Source organism: Triturus cristatus, chromosome 5_2 (genome assembly GCF_964204655.1).
Source record: "Triturus cristatus chromosome 5_2, aTriCri1.1, whole genome shotgun sequence".
Taxonomy (NCBI): Eukaryota; Metazoa; Chordata; class Amphibia; order Caudata; family Salamandridae; genus Triturus; species Triturus cristatus.
The window spans coordinates 139,185,980-139,202,992 of NC_140588.1; the positions used below are offsets into that span (position 1 = coordinate 139,185,980).

Genomic DNA, 17,013 nt, shown 5'->3' on the forward strand with positions numbered 1-17,013 from the left:
CCCGCGGCCCAGGCTGCTCGGATTCGAGAGGTCAAACACCTGGCCAGGGGTATTTCTGATCATTCCCCACTGTGGTTGCTTTTTGACACCGGGTCGCGGTCCGCTGGGCGGATCGCTCCTATTAACCCTTGGTACCTGCGAGACCCCAAGATCCGTGATAGCCTGATTAAGTCGATTGATCAATATTTTTCTGAGAATGAGGGGTCGGTGTTGTCCTCGGTGTCCCTGTGGGAAGCTTTCAAAGCAGTGCTCCGCGGGCATGCCCTGTCCCAGATAGTGGAGGCCAAGAGGGTCAAGAGAGAGGCGGTTGTGACGCTGGAGACTGAAATATCGGGGCTGGAGGCAGCCTTGGAGGCGGGTGTCACCCCGGATGGGCTGCATGCCCTCAGCCTGAAGCAGTTTGAATATAAGTCTCTCGTCACTGATGCTGCCAAGACTATATATAGGGAGCAGCAGGGCAGGTTGTATGACGCCGGAGACAAGGCGGGTAAGCTGATTGCCTGGTTGGACAAGAAGGAGAGAGTGAATCGTGTGGTCCCGGAGCTTCGGGTGTCGGATGGAGTGTGTGTGACTGAGCCTGGTGAGATTGTTGAGTGTTTTGCTGACCACCTCCGTGCAGTGTACTCCCCGGTGTCCGTCAGAGATGAGGACGACTCTCGTCTTCTGCTTCGGGATATTGCCCTGCCCGGCTTATCCGTCGAGGACCGCGAGCTGATGGATGCCCCTTTGTCTGTCGAAGAGATAGCTACTGCGATTCGCTCCCTCCGCTCGGGCAAGGCTATGGGCCCCAACGGCCTGCCGATTGAACTATATAAGTTGCGCCCGGATAAAATCGCGCCTTTCCTCCGTCATATGTTTCAGGAATCGCTCGAGAGGGGTTCCCTTCCTGACGACCAGCGTCTGGCTACTATAGTAGTGATTCCCAAGGAGGGTAAGCCACGTGACCGCTGTGCCTCCTATAGGCCTATTTCCCTGCTGAATGCCGAACCCAAAATACTTGCTAAGGTCCTCGCTAATCGCTTGCTGAGCGTTATATGTGACTTGATACATCCGGATCAATGTGGCTTCATCCCACATCGTAATACCGCTCTCAACTTACGGCGTCTGCACGGCGTCCTTGCTAGGGCTGAGTACTTGGCTGAACCGGCCATATTGGTTTCCCTAGACGCCACGATGGCCTTTGATACCATTGAATGGCCATTTCTTTGGGCCGTCTTGGCGAAGTTTGGGTTTGGGGAGGGGTTCCTTGGCTGGGTGAAGCTCCTTTATGCTGGACCAATGGCTCAGGTGGTTGTCAATGGGCGGGTTACTCGGCCCTTCGCTCTCGGGAGGGGAACTAGACAGGGGTGCCCGTTGTCCCCGCTGCTCTTTGCTCTCGCCCTGGAGCCGCTCGCTGCCTTGCTCCGTTGGGAGCCCTCGATTAGAGGGCTCCGGTGGGCCCCGGGCTTCGAGGATCGGGTTTCATTGTACGCGGACGATATTCTCTTGTATCTCACCTCACCGCGGAAGTCGCTCAATGTTCTCTTTGATGTCCTTACTTCCTTCGGGAAAAACTCTGGTCTGATAATCAACTGGTCCAAATCTTGTGTGTATCCTATCTCTGGTGGTCTTCCTCTCTTGCCGCCTCGGCTTCCGCTCCAAATATCTCAGTCCGGCTTTAAATACCTGGGGGTGTACGTTTCGTTGGATCCGGCGGTCCGCTATGAGCAGAATCTCCTGTCTCCACTCCGGCGTTTGAGGGCAGACACGGCTCGGTGGTGTAAGCTACCCTTGTCTCCGCTTGGTCGCGCGGCGCTGTTTAAAATGATGTCCCTTCCCAGATTCCTTTATGCACTCCAGAACTTCTTCGATGTCATTCCTGCGGCCTACTTTAGGGAGGTGGAGAGTTTGCAGAGGAGACTGGTTTGAGACGGGCGATCGCGTATCGCGTTGGCCAAGCTGACTCTTTCCTGGTATGACGGGGGCATCGCGCTTCCTGATATTAGACGGTACTATTGGGCCTCCCAGCTGTCTGCCATTAATCATGCTACGTACGCTCCTGGTTCGAACCCGGCATATGAGATGGATAAATTCCTGCTCCCCGGCGGTAACTATAACAGAGCGATTTACTCGCGGTCTGCTGGTGGGGCCCTTACGGGCCCTACCAGGATTGCGGTCCGTGTATGGAAGGCGGCTAACGTTGCGATGGGCTGGAGTGAGCGTTTAACGTGCGCCACTCCTCTATTCGACTCAGACCGCTTGGGAAGCCTCTGGACAACGAAAGGCTTCGAGCGCTGGGATACGATCGGCATCAGCAGAGTGGGGGACCTGTGGGTTAAAGGTGCGGTTAAATCCTTCGCGGCGCTTCAGCGCGAGTATGAGCTTAGTGACAGAGAGTTCTTCCGTTATGCACAGGTCCGGCACGCCCTGCTTTCGGTCTTTGGGGAGGGGACCACGGTCCCTTCTTCTTCGCCTCTCGAGGACCGCATACTCGACGGTCACGTCCCCAACAGTACTATCTCCCTGATTTACAAAAAACTGATAAACAATCGGGCTGACCTCTTGGTGCGTCTTCGGGAGGCATGGACGGGAGATGGGGTGGAGCTGGACGATGAGGACTGGCAGACTGCACTGTCATCCCCTAAGGAGGTGGCCATCCCGGCCCGTCTCCGCTGGTCCAGCTTAAGATTCTCCATCGTGTATATGTGACGGGCCCCCGCCTGGTCTCGATGGGGTTTTCAGACGACGGACTCTGTAAGCGTGGCTGCGGGCTCAGTGCTACTTTTCTCCATATCCTATGGGAATGCCGCGAGGTGGCGGAATACTGGCGCCGGGTGCATGATATTATGAGACGAGTCACCGGGGTCGCTCTGCTGCCGGAGGTGCGTCGTTGTGTGCTGAATGTATGGGAGCCCAATGACTGCAATGCGGCTCAGGCTCGGTGGGCGGCCTTGGGGAACATGATTGCAAAGAGAGATATTGCGCAGCTTTGGGGTTCCCAGCGGCCTCCCACCGTGTCCGTCTGGAAGGAAAACATGGACTGGTGCATGTTCAGGGAGAAAACGGTGTATGTGGCCCGTGGTAAACCGGGGGCTTGGGGTAAAATTTGGGGGCAGTGGAACGCGTATCGTGGGTCTATCTGTGCTCCCCCTTTGGTAGATACGTCCGGGGTTGCCTCGTCCCCCTGATCCTTGAGGGTTCCTTGTGCATCTCGTACTTCGGAGTACAGATTTGGTTCTCTCGTTGCCCCCCCCCTCCCTCTCAGGTCTTCTTTTATTGACCGCCCTCGGGTGGTTGGGTGTTGACTCCCCCGGCTGGTGTTCGCCGCCCTTCATAAGTCGTTTCGCCTTGTTTGTTGTATTTTTGTATTTTTCTTTTTTGTTGTTATTTATACTAAAAGTGTGTATTCTGATTTCCTTTATGTGCAGTCTGATTTACTGTGATAGTGCGGAGCCCCTGTGGGCCAGCCATTGTTTTCTGATATGCTGGAACACTTTGACTACTAGCGGCCGGCCCTGGTGGTTGTAGGCCCGTGTTTGTAACCCTTTTATGCACAATAAAATCTTTTCAAAAAAAAAAAAAAAAGTCTGATTTAATGCCATAATTAATTTGATACCTTGAAGTACCCGCTTTAGTAGTTCCATTCAGAAGTTAGCAGGAATGGGATGTCGAACTGTAACTTTGTACTAGCCAATGGGGCTACTAGCCTTTCCACAGTAAAACAACAATTTGAAAGTTTTACTGTTGGGACATATTAAAGTACATTTCCCACTTAATACACTGCTCCTGGACTTGGAGCTCGATATGCCTTCCTTAGAGGAGACATATATTGTTAAGGATAGTAGGGCCTTTGCCATTGGTTTCAATGGCAAAGTCAAACTAGCAATTTAAAACTGATATTCCGGCTACAGTAGCAGGCTGGAGCTATTTTATCCTTTGTTTTACCCAAGATGGCACAAGCAGCACTGCATCCCTGGGTGGACACTCTTAACTTACATGTCCTGGGAACCCTTGGTGCCTTATTCTAGGGACTTATGAGTAAATCAGCTTATTCTTATTGTGAGTAGCCAATTCAACATACATTTTGTAATGGATTAGAACACTGGCACTGTGGTCTGGTTAACAGGACACAGTGCACTCTTGGAGTCCAAAAACTAGCAGCATTAGTCCAAAACTTTGAAGGCGATCACGCAAAAAGAGGCATTTCCGTACATTTACTACAAGATATGACCAAATGGTACTCCTCCCAAACCATTACACGTCTGAAGGAATGGCACAGCTTTTATTATAGAACTAGATTGAATACAATGTGTCTATAAATATAAATGAAGAAGTTTGCCCTGTTTTCTAGATTAGTTTTACCACATCTGATGTACATTTTATTATTTTGCTTGTAAATCTATTGTGAGGTCAGTAGAAATGTTAATTTCTTTCTTCTGTTTTATCTTTCCACGTTTATGCTTGTTGATGTATAAAATATTCAGTAAAAGTGCTGGATAATAATGAGCGTGTGCCCATTTAAAATAATTTTTCAGTGCTAGACTGGACTTCTGTGAAACCTTCTTGACTTTAAAACATGGGGTCTATAATTGCCGGCCATTGGTAATATGCCTTACAAAATCCTAAATTGTACTCGGGTGTCCAAAATATTAAATATATATACACAAATGGAAATGTGGTGATCTAATAAATTAAATATTTTTTTAATACAGATGTAGAAGACAGATGTTTACATGTAAGTAAACATAATTGGAAAACGGAAGCGTGTTTGATTCGGGTACAGATTGTTGACTTATATTTCGGTTTCACTAGTAATACCTCGTTTTTTACATTTTTACATAGGGAGCTTCACCATACCAAAGAGCAACGTACCGCTACACCCCTCTGCTGGCATGGATCCTAACACCAAATATCTACTTAACTGAGATGTTCGGAAAAATTATTTTTATATCATGCGACTTAATTGCTGCATATCTAATGTCCAGGATTTTGCTTCTACGTGGATTGGATATTACCAAGGCAAATTGGTACTGCATCTTCTGGCTCTTCAACCCTCTACCAATGACTGTATCCAGTAGAGGAAACGCAGAGTCTGTTGTATCAGTTCTTGTGCTGGCTATGTTATATTTCATTCAACAACGAAGCGTGTTGACCGCTGCAGTGTTCTATGGCCTGTCTGTACACATGAAGATTTATCCAGTCACCTATGTACTCCCCATCATCCTCCATCTGCTAAAACCTGTGGCATTGAGACAAACAGTCCATTCAAAAACATCTAAGTCCATCTTCTTGAAAAATCTCTGGAACCTCTTGCCAAGGCTGTTGAATCGAGATGTCCTACTTTTTAGTGCTGTTGCCGGGCTTATGTTTTCTGCTTTAACTGTGATATTTTACTACTGGTAAGTTTACCCTAAGGTCATTCTCCTTCTTTGAACAAGTTAATTTGATTTGATGATGGGGTTAAAGATCATCAATAGAAATCATAAAATACGTTTCCAAAGTTTAATCCTGACAAAAAAATGACTTCATTATCAAAGGCAGCCTTAAAAAACCAAATCTCATGAATCCTGGACTAGTACAGATCCCCTAAGTTGACTTCCAACAATATTGAATATTATTTTTTTGCTATTCAATTTTTATTGATTTTAATGCAAACAGTACAATACATCCACATACAATCATGATAAAGTACTTTTCAACCCACTGTATGGTTTATATTATTCGCATCGCCTCGGCCACCTCACCAAGAAGCGCTATGCAATTCCACTTGAATGTATTAGCAGTTTTGAGGTCACCCATCCTATTCCACTTGACCCAACCATTTGCCCCACACTCTGTTGTATTTCTGCAGGCAACCCCATGCCATAAACACTTGTTTCTCTTGGATCGCACACCAGTCTAGGCCCTACGCCACTGGGACACTGTGGGGGTGTCTTGCTTGCGCCTATCAGATAATACAGCACCTACACGATGGCTCAACACCCGGTGCAGCAAAGACTTTAACACCAAACAAACAACATCTTTATAAAAGTGTTTTATTTTACAAAATGGACTCTCTCTCTTTAGAATAAGGCTTGGAGTTTTATTTTACACAATGCTCTCTAACAGGTTTTCTCAGATGTCAAATGCACAAGATTTAAATACACAAAGAGATATATATGTTTATATGCAAGCAATAATAACACACTTGGTAAATATAATGCGTGAATAATACTGATGAATAAACAAGCAGCAAATAATATGAGATAATACTCGAGCAAATATACTGGACGTCCTGCAAAAGACCAGAAAGTAAATATATAAAAATATTAAAAAATATATTATCTACTGGCGGTCGCCAGTAGATAGTTATAGTTAGGACCTATTATCCATAGGAAATCCGCAACATTCTATTCTCAATAAGTCTGGCGCCGGTTGACGAATCCTCGCGAAATTTTGCAAAATTTGGGAATCCGTTCAGTAGTTCCTGAGAAAATTAGAGTTAAAAGTACATAAATATCTATGGCCGGGGAGGATCCGCGGACCCTACCCGCACCGTAAGCGCACCCTCCCCGAAACGAGCACGCACCCTCCCGATCGCGCGCTGAATGCTAATTGGCTGCCGAGTGTCCGTCTACATTCGAAACCAGGAACTGTTGGTGGCCATTTTCTGCCTCGGTAGAAGCGAGGCTGAAGAAGCAAGGGGAAAAAGTGTGTAAAACATATAAAGGGGGCAGAGTAGAAATACTCTGACCCTCTAGAGGTGCTTGGGGGGTCTCAGAAGGACCTCCTTGGGCCCCCTTTTTAAAAAAAGAAAAACGCCGAAATGCGCGCACGGTGCGCGCATCCTACCGCGTTGGGTGCGCGTATCCACTGAATTTTTTTTAAAAAAAAGACAAGAAATCATTGGTTGTATGACTACTTTGTACACTGAAAGGTAGGGTGTATATTTCTGTTTTTTAAAGGTATGATTCTTATTGGTTAACAAAAACAGATTGTAAGGAACATTATATATGATAAGCTGATCTGTTGAAAAGTGAAGCACACTTCCTCTCTTGTTTAGCAACATTGTGTGCTGAACTTCTGACCTGTGTGCTCAGTGCAGTGTTCCATGACCTGTTTCTATGGTAACAGGCAGAAGGCAGATTTGGGGAAGGGTTGAAATGTATTTCAGTTGGAAAGGGTTGAAATGTTTAACCAATAGAAATGTGTGTTTGCTTTTGAGTTTGTGTGAAGGATTGTGATTTGATGTTTACATGTATATGTGTGGAAAATGAAAGGGAAACTTTTCCGTTCTTTGTTTTTGCTGAGAGGTGCACAGTGCAGAGATTCTGTAAAAGAAAATATGGTGAGTGACCGATCTACAAAACAACTTGAAAGATGAGTTATTTAATTGTGAGGGGATGTATGTAGACTATTTTGATTTTAATCAGACTGTTTTTCTCCTGCTAAAGTGTAGGGAGTACTTTTTTTTCTCTACAATCTTATTGACAGTGTGTGTGCATGTAGAAACCATTCTGTGATAAGCATTTGTGGTTTTCATGTGTTTGCAGACAGATAACTGTGCAGTTTTTATATTTTGGTAGAATTAGAAACCAGTCATTGTTTATGAATTTGTGAAAAGAGTTATGTTATGTTTCTATTCTAAAATGTAGTACTTCTTCTAGATGAAGAAATGTGTTTTGGTATAGTGCAAGGGATAGTGTTGTTTGTCTAGAATCACACAGTGAGTATGTGTGCATTTGGGAACCACTGTGAGAGAAGCATTTGGTAACATTGTGTATTTGCTGAAGATAAATGTTTTAAAATCTGTCTTGTTGTCAAGTTTTAGTAGCATTAGAAGGCAGTTTTTGCTTATGTTTTGATTAAATGAGTCAGGGTTTGACACAAAAGTGCAGTCTTGAAATATGTAGATTGTGTGCAGTTCCCTTACCACTTGCACTGTAGTGAATACGTTTTGGTAAACTCCTAGGGATAGTGGTGCTTGTCTAGAATCACATTGTGAGTTAGTGTGTATTTGGGATCACTGTGAGAGAAGCATTTGGTAACATCGTGTATTTTCTGACAGATAACTTTTTTTAAACCTGTCATGTTGTCAAGTTTTAGTAGAATTAGAAGACAGTTATGGCTTATGCTTTGATGAAATGAGTCAGGCTTTGACAGAAAAGTGCAGTCCTGAAATATGTAGATTGTGTGCAGTTCCCTTACCACTTGCACTGTAGTGAATGAGTTTTGGTAAACTCCTAGGGATAGTGGTGCTTGTCTAGAATCACACTGTGAGTTAGTGTGTATTTGGGATCACTGTGAGAGAAGCATTTGGTAACATTGTGTATTTGCTGACAGATAACTGTTTTAAAACCTGTCATGTTGTGAAGTTTTAGTAGGATTAGAAGCCAGTCTTTGCTTATTTGTTGATTAAATGAGTTAGACTTTGACACAAAAGTGCAGTCCTGAAATATCTAGATTGTGTGCAGTAACATTAACTCTTCTAGACTAGTGAATGAGTTTTTGTAAACTGCTAGGGATAGTGTTGCTTGTCTAAAATCACACTGTGAGTCTGTGTACATTTGGGTAAGGATCGTGAGAGAAGCATTTGGTAACATAGTGTATTTGATGACAGATAACTGTTTTAAAATCGGTCATGTCAAGTTTTAGTAGCTTTAGAAGCTATTCTTTGCTTATGCATTGATAAAATGAGTCAGGGTTTGACACTAAAGTACAGTACCATGTACTATTCTATTCACTGTGCCAGAACTGAAAATTTAAAGGTTTTACCCAGGCACTAACCTAGTAGTAGCCTGATGATTTAGTCAGTTTCCAAGTCCTCATGTTGTGAACCATACATTATCACATAGATTGTTTCAAATGTCTATGCAGTATGCATGCAGTCTTCTAACATACTATACACTTGTCTTTCACATTTTCATTTCGCTAGTCAGTATCCATACACTTCCAGGAAACACCCTGTAACTCCCTTTGCAGTCCTCTAGTGACCCATTCAGCATCATGTACTAATCCATTCACTGTGCGAAAACTCAAACACTTATAAATTCACTAAGATACTATCTTTGCAGTACTCTAATCATTCTGTCAGTGCCTAAGTATTCATGCACTGAGCCAAGCGTTGGCACATGGACTGCTTCAAACCCCTATCCACTATGTATGCAGTCTTCTAACCACCTAGACACTTGTCTTTCACACTTTCAATTCCCTAGTCAGTATCCGTACAGTCCAACAAACATCCTGTCACTGCCTTTGCACTCCTCTAGTGACCCATTCAGTACCAAGTACTAATCCATTCCCTGTGCGAAAAGCCTACCACTTATAAATTCACCTAGGCACTCTCCTTGCTGTACTCTAATCATTCAGTCAGAACCCAAGTAGTCATGCAGTGAGCCAGGCCTTACCACATGGACTGCTTTAAATGCCTATTCACTATGCATGCAGGCCGCTAATCACCTACACAGTTGTGTTTCACACATTCAATTCCCTAGTTAGTATTCATACACTTCTAGCAAACACCATGTCACTCACCCAGTGTGTCTCCTTATAGTACTGTAATCATTTAGTCAGTTAGCATGTAGTGTTGTAGTGAGTTAGGCTTTAGGGCATGAACTGCTTCAAAGTAGTATGCACTATGCATGTAGTGTTTTAACCATCGTCACAGTTGTGGTTCAGGGCTATAGTTTCTTAGTCAGTATTTATATAAAATGTGTTTGTACAGTAATGGAATAGTATAAATTTGAAAGTTATTAATATACATGTATTTGTGATTCTTTTTACAGATACTGTTTTTCAACGTTAAAATAGAGAAATTATGCCAGAAAAAGAAAAGAACAGAGACAGGAGGTTTATTTGAAGAAACATCAACCACAAGTATTGAATGAACAAGATAGTGTGGCTAAAAGGAAAAAATCTTCTGGTAAGATCACGAAGCAATTTATTAAAAATGTTTGTAGGAGCAAACATAATGTAGATAATGCTGCAACTTCAGAGAATTTTTCAAGTATGAAAAAAATTCAAAATAAGAGGAAAAGTAAAAAAAGCAAATGTTCAGTCAAAGGAGATAAAGTATGGTAAAAGAAGGCAAAATCAGTATAAGGAATTACGCCAAAAAATATTTTACAAGAGAGTAGTGCATAATTTGCTGAAAGATGTGAAGAAATATAAAAAGAGCTTTTATTTTAAAAAAAGAAGAAGCATATTGAAAGCATTGTGGAAAAGGCTTTTGAAGTAAAAAGGAAACTGTTTATTTTAGTGTTAAACAGAATTCGATCACTAGATAAACCAATATATGTAATGAAGGCCAAAAGTAGGAGGAAAAGAGTTATTAATAAAAAAAAAAATTGTGATGTTTTTTTGGGAGAATGGAAAAACAGTTCTAGTTCAGAGCCTTTTTTTAATGAAGAGAGTTATTCACTGAGCGAAAAATTATTGTATGCAGTTGACACCAGTGGAGTGGTAGAGGTTATGAGGTTAGTGACGGTTGTCCAATGGAGAAAGAGAAAATGGTTGAAAGAAATGCAGAAGAAGTGATAGCTGATGAAGTTTTAGGGAGACGTGCTAAAAACCCTGTGTACACTTGGGATTGCAGTAGTGTTTGCAGTGTACGACAGGAATCTATTGAAAAATTATGTCGTTTTTTACGAGCCTTTACTAAAAAAAGTGTAAAACAAAAGATTAAGCTGTTGCAAGGACTAGACCCTTGCAGAGTGAGAAAACATACTGGTTTGCAAGGTCATTCTCTGGCTTGTCTTTCTAGGAAAGTTTATCAAAGTGTTTTTCACCATTTCAGATTGCTGGCAGTACATCATACTCAAATGCGGAAGTTAGTGAGAAGGTTGTATTATGCAAAAAGTCCAGCACTAAAGTTAAGTGAGTTGAACAGTGCTCTTTTGCGTGGGTCAGTATCAGATGTGAAGCAGGTCTGTGAGGATATTGAGTTTTGTTACTTTGGGCCTCAGCAAGAGAGTGAAGAAACTGACACATTAGTATAAACAAAATGTTGTAGACAATGTAGAACTCGTAATTACAGAAAAATTTGAGGATGAAATCACAAAGTTTAAGGTAATTTCAGGTGAAAGACCAAATGTTTCTTGTATTTGTTGTCGGCGAAGTCACTATAAAAATCAGACTAGGGGTGTCAATCTGTATTTTAAAAGTGAAATAGAAGATAATGATAAGTGGATGGAATTTGCATCTTATTTGTTGGTAGACGATTGTTTTGATTTGGGATGTGAGCAGCGTATTTGCAAATATTGTTATATCAAATTAGATGAGAATAAAATGCCTGCTAGAGCTGTTCATAATAATCTAGAGTTGGTTGCTATTCCTCCAGAGCGGATTGATTTAAATACGTATGAGTCTATTCTCATACAATGTGTTCACCCGTTTCAGGCTATTGTTCGTATGGAGCCCAAAACAAGTAAATTACCTCCATCAGAGTTGCAAAGAAGATTGAAAGGAAGAGTTGTGTATTTACCATTAGATTTAAGGAAACATATTAAAACTATTGGTGTAGATCATGCAGAAAATGAGCCACTAGTCATTCTAGTTAATGGTGTTCCTACTAAGAATAAGAAAATCTGGCAAGAGTTAGTGGATGTTAGAAAAGTGCAAAAGGCATCATTGTATATGTTAAAAAATAATGAGTACTATAGAAATGTGTTTGTTGGAGAAGAAGAAATAGATTTAGCAGAAGATACTGAAACATTAAGTGGACAAATTGAAAAAGTGGACAATTCCAGATGTGAAGAGATCTATGAACATTACAGTGTACATCCACTTCATTCCAAAGAGGTGATGGGGAATACAATTGAGTTGTTTCAAATGAAAAAAGCAACAGGAAGTCCCATGAGTGTATGGGAAGAGAGCTTGGAAGCTCGTTGTTTCCAACAGGAAAAGGTGGACGATATGATGACCGTCCTGTGCAGATTCCTGCATCTGAATATCGGACAACAAGATTATATGCAGAAGATCCAAGATTTCGTCAATGTATCCCTTATATGTTTCATCTTCTGTTTGAAAGTGACTTGTCTGGACTTTCATATGCAGTAAATAACATTTTAAAAACTGGAATGCATCTTCAAAATGTAACTGCAAAGGATTTTATGGATAAAGTGCATCAGAGAGGTGATCATTTAGAATCTCAGTTGATTAATCTGATGGCATGTCAGCGTGGGACTAATGAATATTGGTACCGTCGACATGGAGAACTGAAATGTATGCTACGGAACTTGGGTACTCCTACATGGGCGTTACACTAAGCTGTGCTGAGTATGCTTGGGATGATTTACTTGAATTTCTTCGAGAGGCAAATTCCAATATAAAAAATATTGAATACAAGACACCTGGAGAATTGTGCTCTTTGGATCCTGTCAATGTATGCAGATATTTCAATCATAGATTTGAAGCTATGATGTCTTTCATCTGCAATAAAAAGAATCCTCCTCTTGGAGAATTTGTGGATTTCTTTTGGAGAAAGGAGTATCAAGCAAGAGGTGCTCCTCACATACATATGTTGTTATGGGTCAAGGATGCCCCCAAATTTTGAACAGATTCAGATTAAACTGTTTTGTCTTTCATTGAAGATTATGCTACATGTGCTCTTCCCAATAGTAGAGAAGACAAAAACTTAAAACAACAAGTCTTACGATTTCAAAGCCACAGGTGTGGAAAATACTGTCGACGAAAGTACATGTCAAAGGATAAGTTCTATACCAAATGTCGTTTTGGATTTCCACGTCCTGTATTATCCAAAGGAAGAGTGAACAGTTTTTTTTTTTGTAAATTCTTTTTATTAACAAAATACAACATTTTGGTCACTTCACAGTTTCAAGTCATTAGAGTTAGTGTTCAGCCGCAAACCCCTGGACAGTCCTTCAGTGCAATAGGGTACAGCATAACAGGATATGACATTTTCACCATCTTATGGGGATACGATTTCCTCTGGGGGAGAAGGGACTGGGGGCTCGCAGATGTTGCCCCGGTATGCATTCCAGGGAGACCAGATCGCCACCCACTTCCCGGGGCACCCTCTCGAGACCTATACTATCTTTTCCTGCAGCATGCACCAATCCATGTCTTTTTTCCATGCTCCAAGCAATGGCGGCGCTTCCGCCACCCAGAGGCGCGCTATATATTACGCTTTGCAACCGCCAGTCCCAGTGTTGCCCATATTCTGCCTTTAACCGGTAGGTCCGTGGGCTCCCAGATGTTTAAAAGGCATCGTTTGGCCTCAGGCCGTGACCTCACCCCCAACACCTCGCTTATATAGTCGTGTATCTTTGCCCAGTATGTTTGAACCTGCGGGCACTCCCATAACACGTGAAGAAATGTCCCCCTGTCCCCACACCGCCTCCGGCAGAGCCCGTCCGTACTCCTCCCCATCTACACCAGTCTAGTGACCGAGATATACACCCGGTGCAATACCTTGAGTTGTACGAGCCGCAGTTTTGCCGATATCGCCACTTCCTTAGGGGATGATAGCGCCTCTCTCCACTCCTCCTCATCAATTTCAAGGCCACCCGCCTCCCACCTCCCTTTGAGGGGCCCCAGCAGGTCCGGGGAGTGATGTATGAGTTTTTTGTAGGTGAGGGATATCGCCCTTTCAGGCAAGTGACCGTCTAGTAGTCTATCCTCTAGAGGGGAGGAATCTGGGAGTGACATCCCCGGTGGAATGTTTGATTGAAGAGAGTGGCGGACCTGCATATATCGGAAGAGTTCCGAGGGCGCCAACTCATGCGATTGCTGTAGTGAGGCAAAGGGCACCACACCCCCAGCCCCCCACAGGTCCCCTATGCGGGATATACCTATCAAGTCCCAGTTTTGAAATCCCTTAGTGCGTCCCAGTGACCCGAGCTGCTCCGACACCCAGAGCGGGGTTGCCTTTGTCAGTTTGTCATCCCACCCCAGCTTTCGGTTGACAATATGCCACAGTTGGACCGAATGTTGTGTGGGTCCCGTGAGGTGAAACATTTTGGGTCGCGAATAGAGTGCAGCCTCAAAATTCCCTCCGGGGAGGAGCCACCTATCCATCCCATATCCCGGGTCGTCCCCACTGCCGTACGTGCCCTGGTTGATGGCCGCGAGATGCGCTGCCCAGTAATATTTACGGATGTCCGGCAATGCTATCTGGATCGGGCAGTCACGTGGAACCGGTGGTGGGGCCCCATGCAACACATAGAGCAAAGATTTTCCCCAGTTGATACTGTAGCCGCAGTTTTTCCCAAAGCTTGTCAGGATGTCCAATGCCACCCGGAGTGACCTCGCTGGGGAGGCAAGATAAAGCAGGACATCATCAGCATACAGCGAGATCCTGTCTTCCCAAGAGTGAACAGTTTTATGTCAGCTGTACGACATACCATCACAAGAAAGTCTCCGAAAAACACCTACAACTTAAGAAGAAGCGAAGAATCAAGTCAAGAAAACTTTATTTCGGAGAGAATCTCCATAAAAGGTACATAAAATGATAATTTAAAAGAGCGTTTAAAAACATGCATTGGATAATAAAAAGTGGTTAAAATGGTTAAACATAAAACATTAAAAATGCCAGGACATCTGTAAGTCCGCTGGTTACAACAGTCATGTACAATTTAACCCGGTGCAATTTGAATCAGGTAAGCGTTTTCAGGTACCGTTTTCTCGAATGCCAGAAAGCCCCCAGAAATTTGGCCACAGCAAACACAATATGAGCAGCCATTTCACTCTTGAGGATTCTGAAGGCTTCATGACACCTAATAAAACCTAAATTCCTACAAATGGGAATGATCCATTTTCTGCGCGCCTCACTATAGCCCGGACAAAAAATATAATATGCAGCTCGGTTTCGTCACTTACTCTGCATGCCGGGCAAGTGCTGGGTGCAGACTCAGACCAATGACTAGTAAATGCACGGATTGGCAAGGACCCGTGCCTCCATTGTAGGTAAAGCTTCCTAATTAGTACAGGGTAAATATTGTCGAAGGTTGGTTCGAAACTATAGGCATTTTTAATACAGAGAAATTGCTCCGTTAGAGTCCCTAAGGTTATGGAGGAATGTAATGTGGGATCCTTGGAGTTGTAATGCAATTTAGTTAGAACCTTTTTTGGGAGCCTTGGGCAGGCATCCAGGGGGTCACTCCAGAGAGTGTCAAGGCCTAAACCCACCAGACTGCTCCTTACGAATTTGAACCAGGCAATATTCCCCGAGTTTGGAAGACTAAGGACTTCCTGCAGGCCCTGTCTATAATGAATCAATTCGGGGACCGCCCACAATCTACGCCAGTAGATCAGAGGACGGAGCGCCAGTTCATCTTCCAGGGGTCTGATGCCTAGATCGAGTCTTAATGGCACTAGGGGTGTGCTTGAAGGGAGGGCTACTAGGCACCTGAGAAACCTATTCTCCTCTTTTGTCAAGCTTGGCGAGACTTTATGACCCCATAGTTCGCTGCCATAAATGACAGCTCCTCTAGCTTGCACCCTATAAATATGTAGCGGAGGACCTATGGGTTTGAGGGTCGACCTATTCTTCCCCACCAGCCTTAGTATCCCACCCGCGTGTTGCACTAATTTTAGCCTTGCTTTCTCCTGATGCGGACCCCAGCCCATTTTCTCGTTAAGGGTTACACCAAGATATTCAAAGGTGTCAACTTGTTCTAGCATATTATTCCCTATGCGTGGGATGCGGTGAAATCTAGGTGGCGGATTGAAGGCCATAAATTTGGTCTTTAGAGTATTAATCACCAATCCGTGCTCTCTACAGAAGTCCCCAAAGCCGTCTAACACACGCTGAATTCCCATCGGCGACTTGGAGAGAAGGAGGGTATCATCCGCAAACATGATTGCCGGAACCCTCCTTCCCGCCAGCTTTGGGACATCAGAATTGGGGACCTCGTTAAGGTGATCGATGACCCCGTTGACAAAGAGGCAGAACAGGGTCGGTGCAAGTACACACCCCTGTCTTACCCCTCTGTCAACGAGAAACTTGTTAGATAAGGCGCCATGCCTGCCACACCTCACTTGAGCATAAGTATTGGTATGAAGGCGAATGATCATCGTCAGAAGATCACCTGGCACCCCGGCTCTAGCCAGCACTTCCCACAGCTTACCACGTGGAACCAGGTCAAAGGCCGCCCTTAGGTCCACAAATACAGTATAGAGGCTGCCACCCTCCAATTGTATTGTTTTCCAGTATAGAAGGGACAGCCTGAAGACCTGGTCTATGGTAGAGATCTTTTGCCGAAACCCAGCCTGGAGGGGGCTCAGAATATCCTTATCTTCGATCCAGTCCAAGAGACGATCCAACAGAAGCCTCGCGAAAAGCTTCTGGGGGACGTCTATCAGACTGATCGGTCTGTAATTGGCCGGGAGTAAGGGTGAGCCCCTTTTGAATATAGGGACGATCTCCGCCCCGAGCCAAGTGGGGGGGACCGCCATACCGTGAGCGATAGCATTGAACAGTACCAGGAGGTAGGTGGCCCAGATTCTAACTTCGTGTTTTAAAAGGTCGCCTGGGAGCTTGTCAAGACCTGGCGCTTTTCCCGAGGAAAGGCGAGTAATTGCCATTTCCAATTCCTCCAAGTTAAAATCTTCCATCGCGGAAGAGTTACCAATAGTTAGGGAGGCTATTTCCCCAAGCTCAATTCCTAGGTGATCCAGCCCAGCTACACTGTAGAGCGATGAGAAATGTTCCTCCCACACTTCAGGCGCGATATTTCCATCTATAGCCATAGCAGGCTCAGCAGAGCCGTGTTTGACTATTTGCCAGAATTTCCTAGGGTCTCTGACTTTGAGTGCAGATGTCATTTCTGTCCAGTTCTCCCAGTCCCATTCTATTTTGGCATTTTCAAGAAGGAGCTTATAAGCAGCCCGTTTTTCCCTAATGACCGTGGGGGCCTCCTTACTTTTTTTTTTTTAAAAACCTTTATTTTCAAAAGTCAGGACACAGCTATTCAGCCGACAACCCGGAGGTTCGGCAGCATCGATATATAGAAACAGAGATGCGTCCCCAATACCATGAAAGGAGAAGTGCAAAGGTTCAATTTTAATTAAACACAAAAACGCACAACAAACCCC

General features: G+C 44.0%; 1 protein-coding gene across 2 annotated transcripts in view; it reads left to right on the top strand.

The window, feature by feature from the left end:
* The window catches only part of PIGM (phosphatidylinositol glycan anchor biosynthesis class M), a 173,083-nt gene that overhangs the window by 127,972 nt on the left and 28,098 nt on the right, over positions 1 to 17,013 (top strand). For both annotated transcript variants that reach the window (XM_085606909.1, XM_085606911.1), the window contains one exon: positions 4,822 to 5,378. In XM_085606909.1, the coding sequence (XP_085463035.1) occupies positions 4,822 to 5,378 (557 nt within the window). The remainder of the gene's footprint in view (positions 1 to 4,821; positions 5,379 to 17,013) is intronic.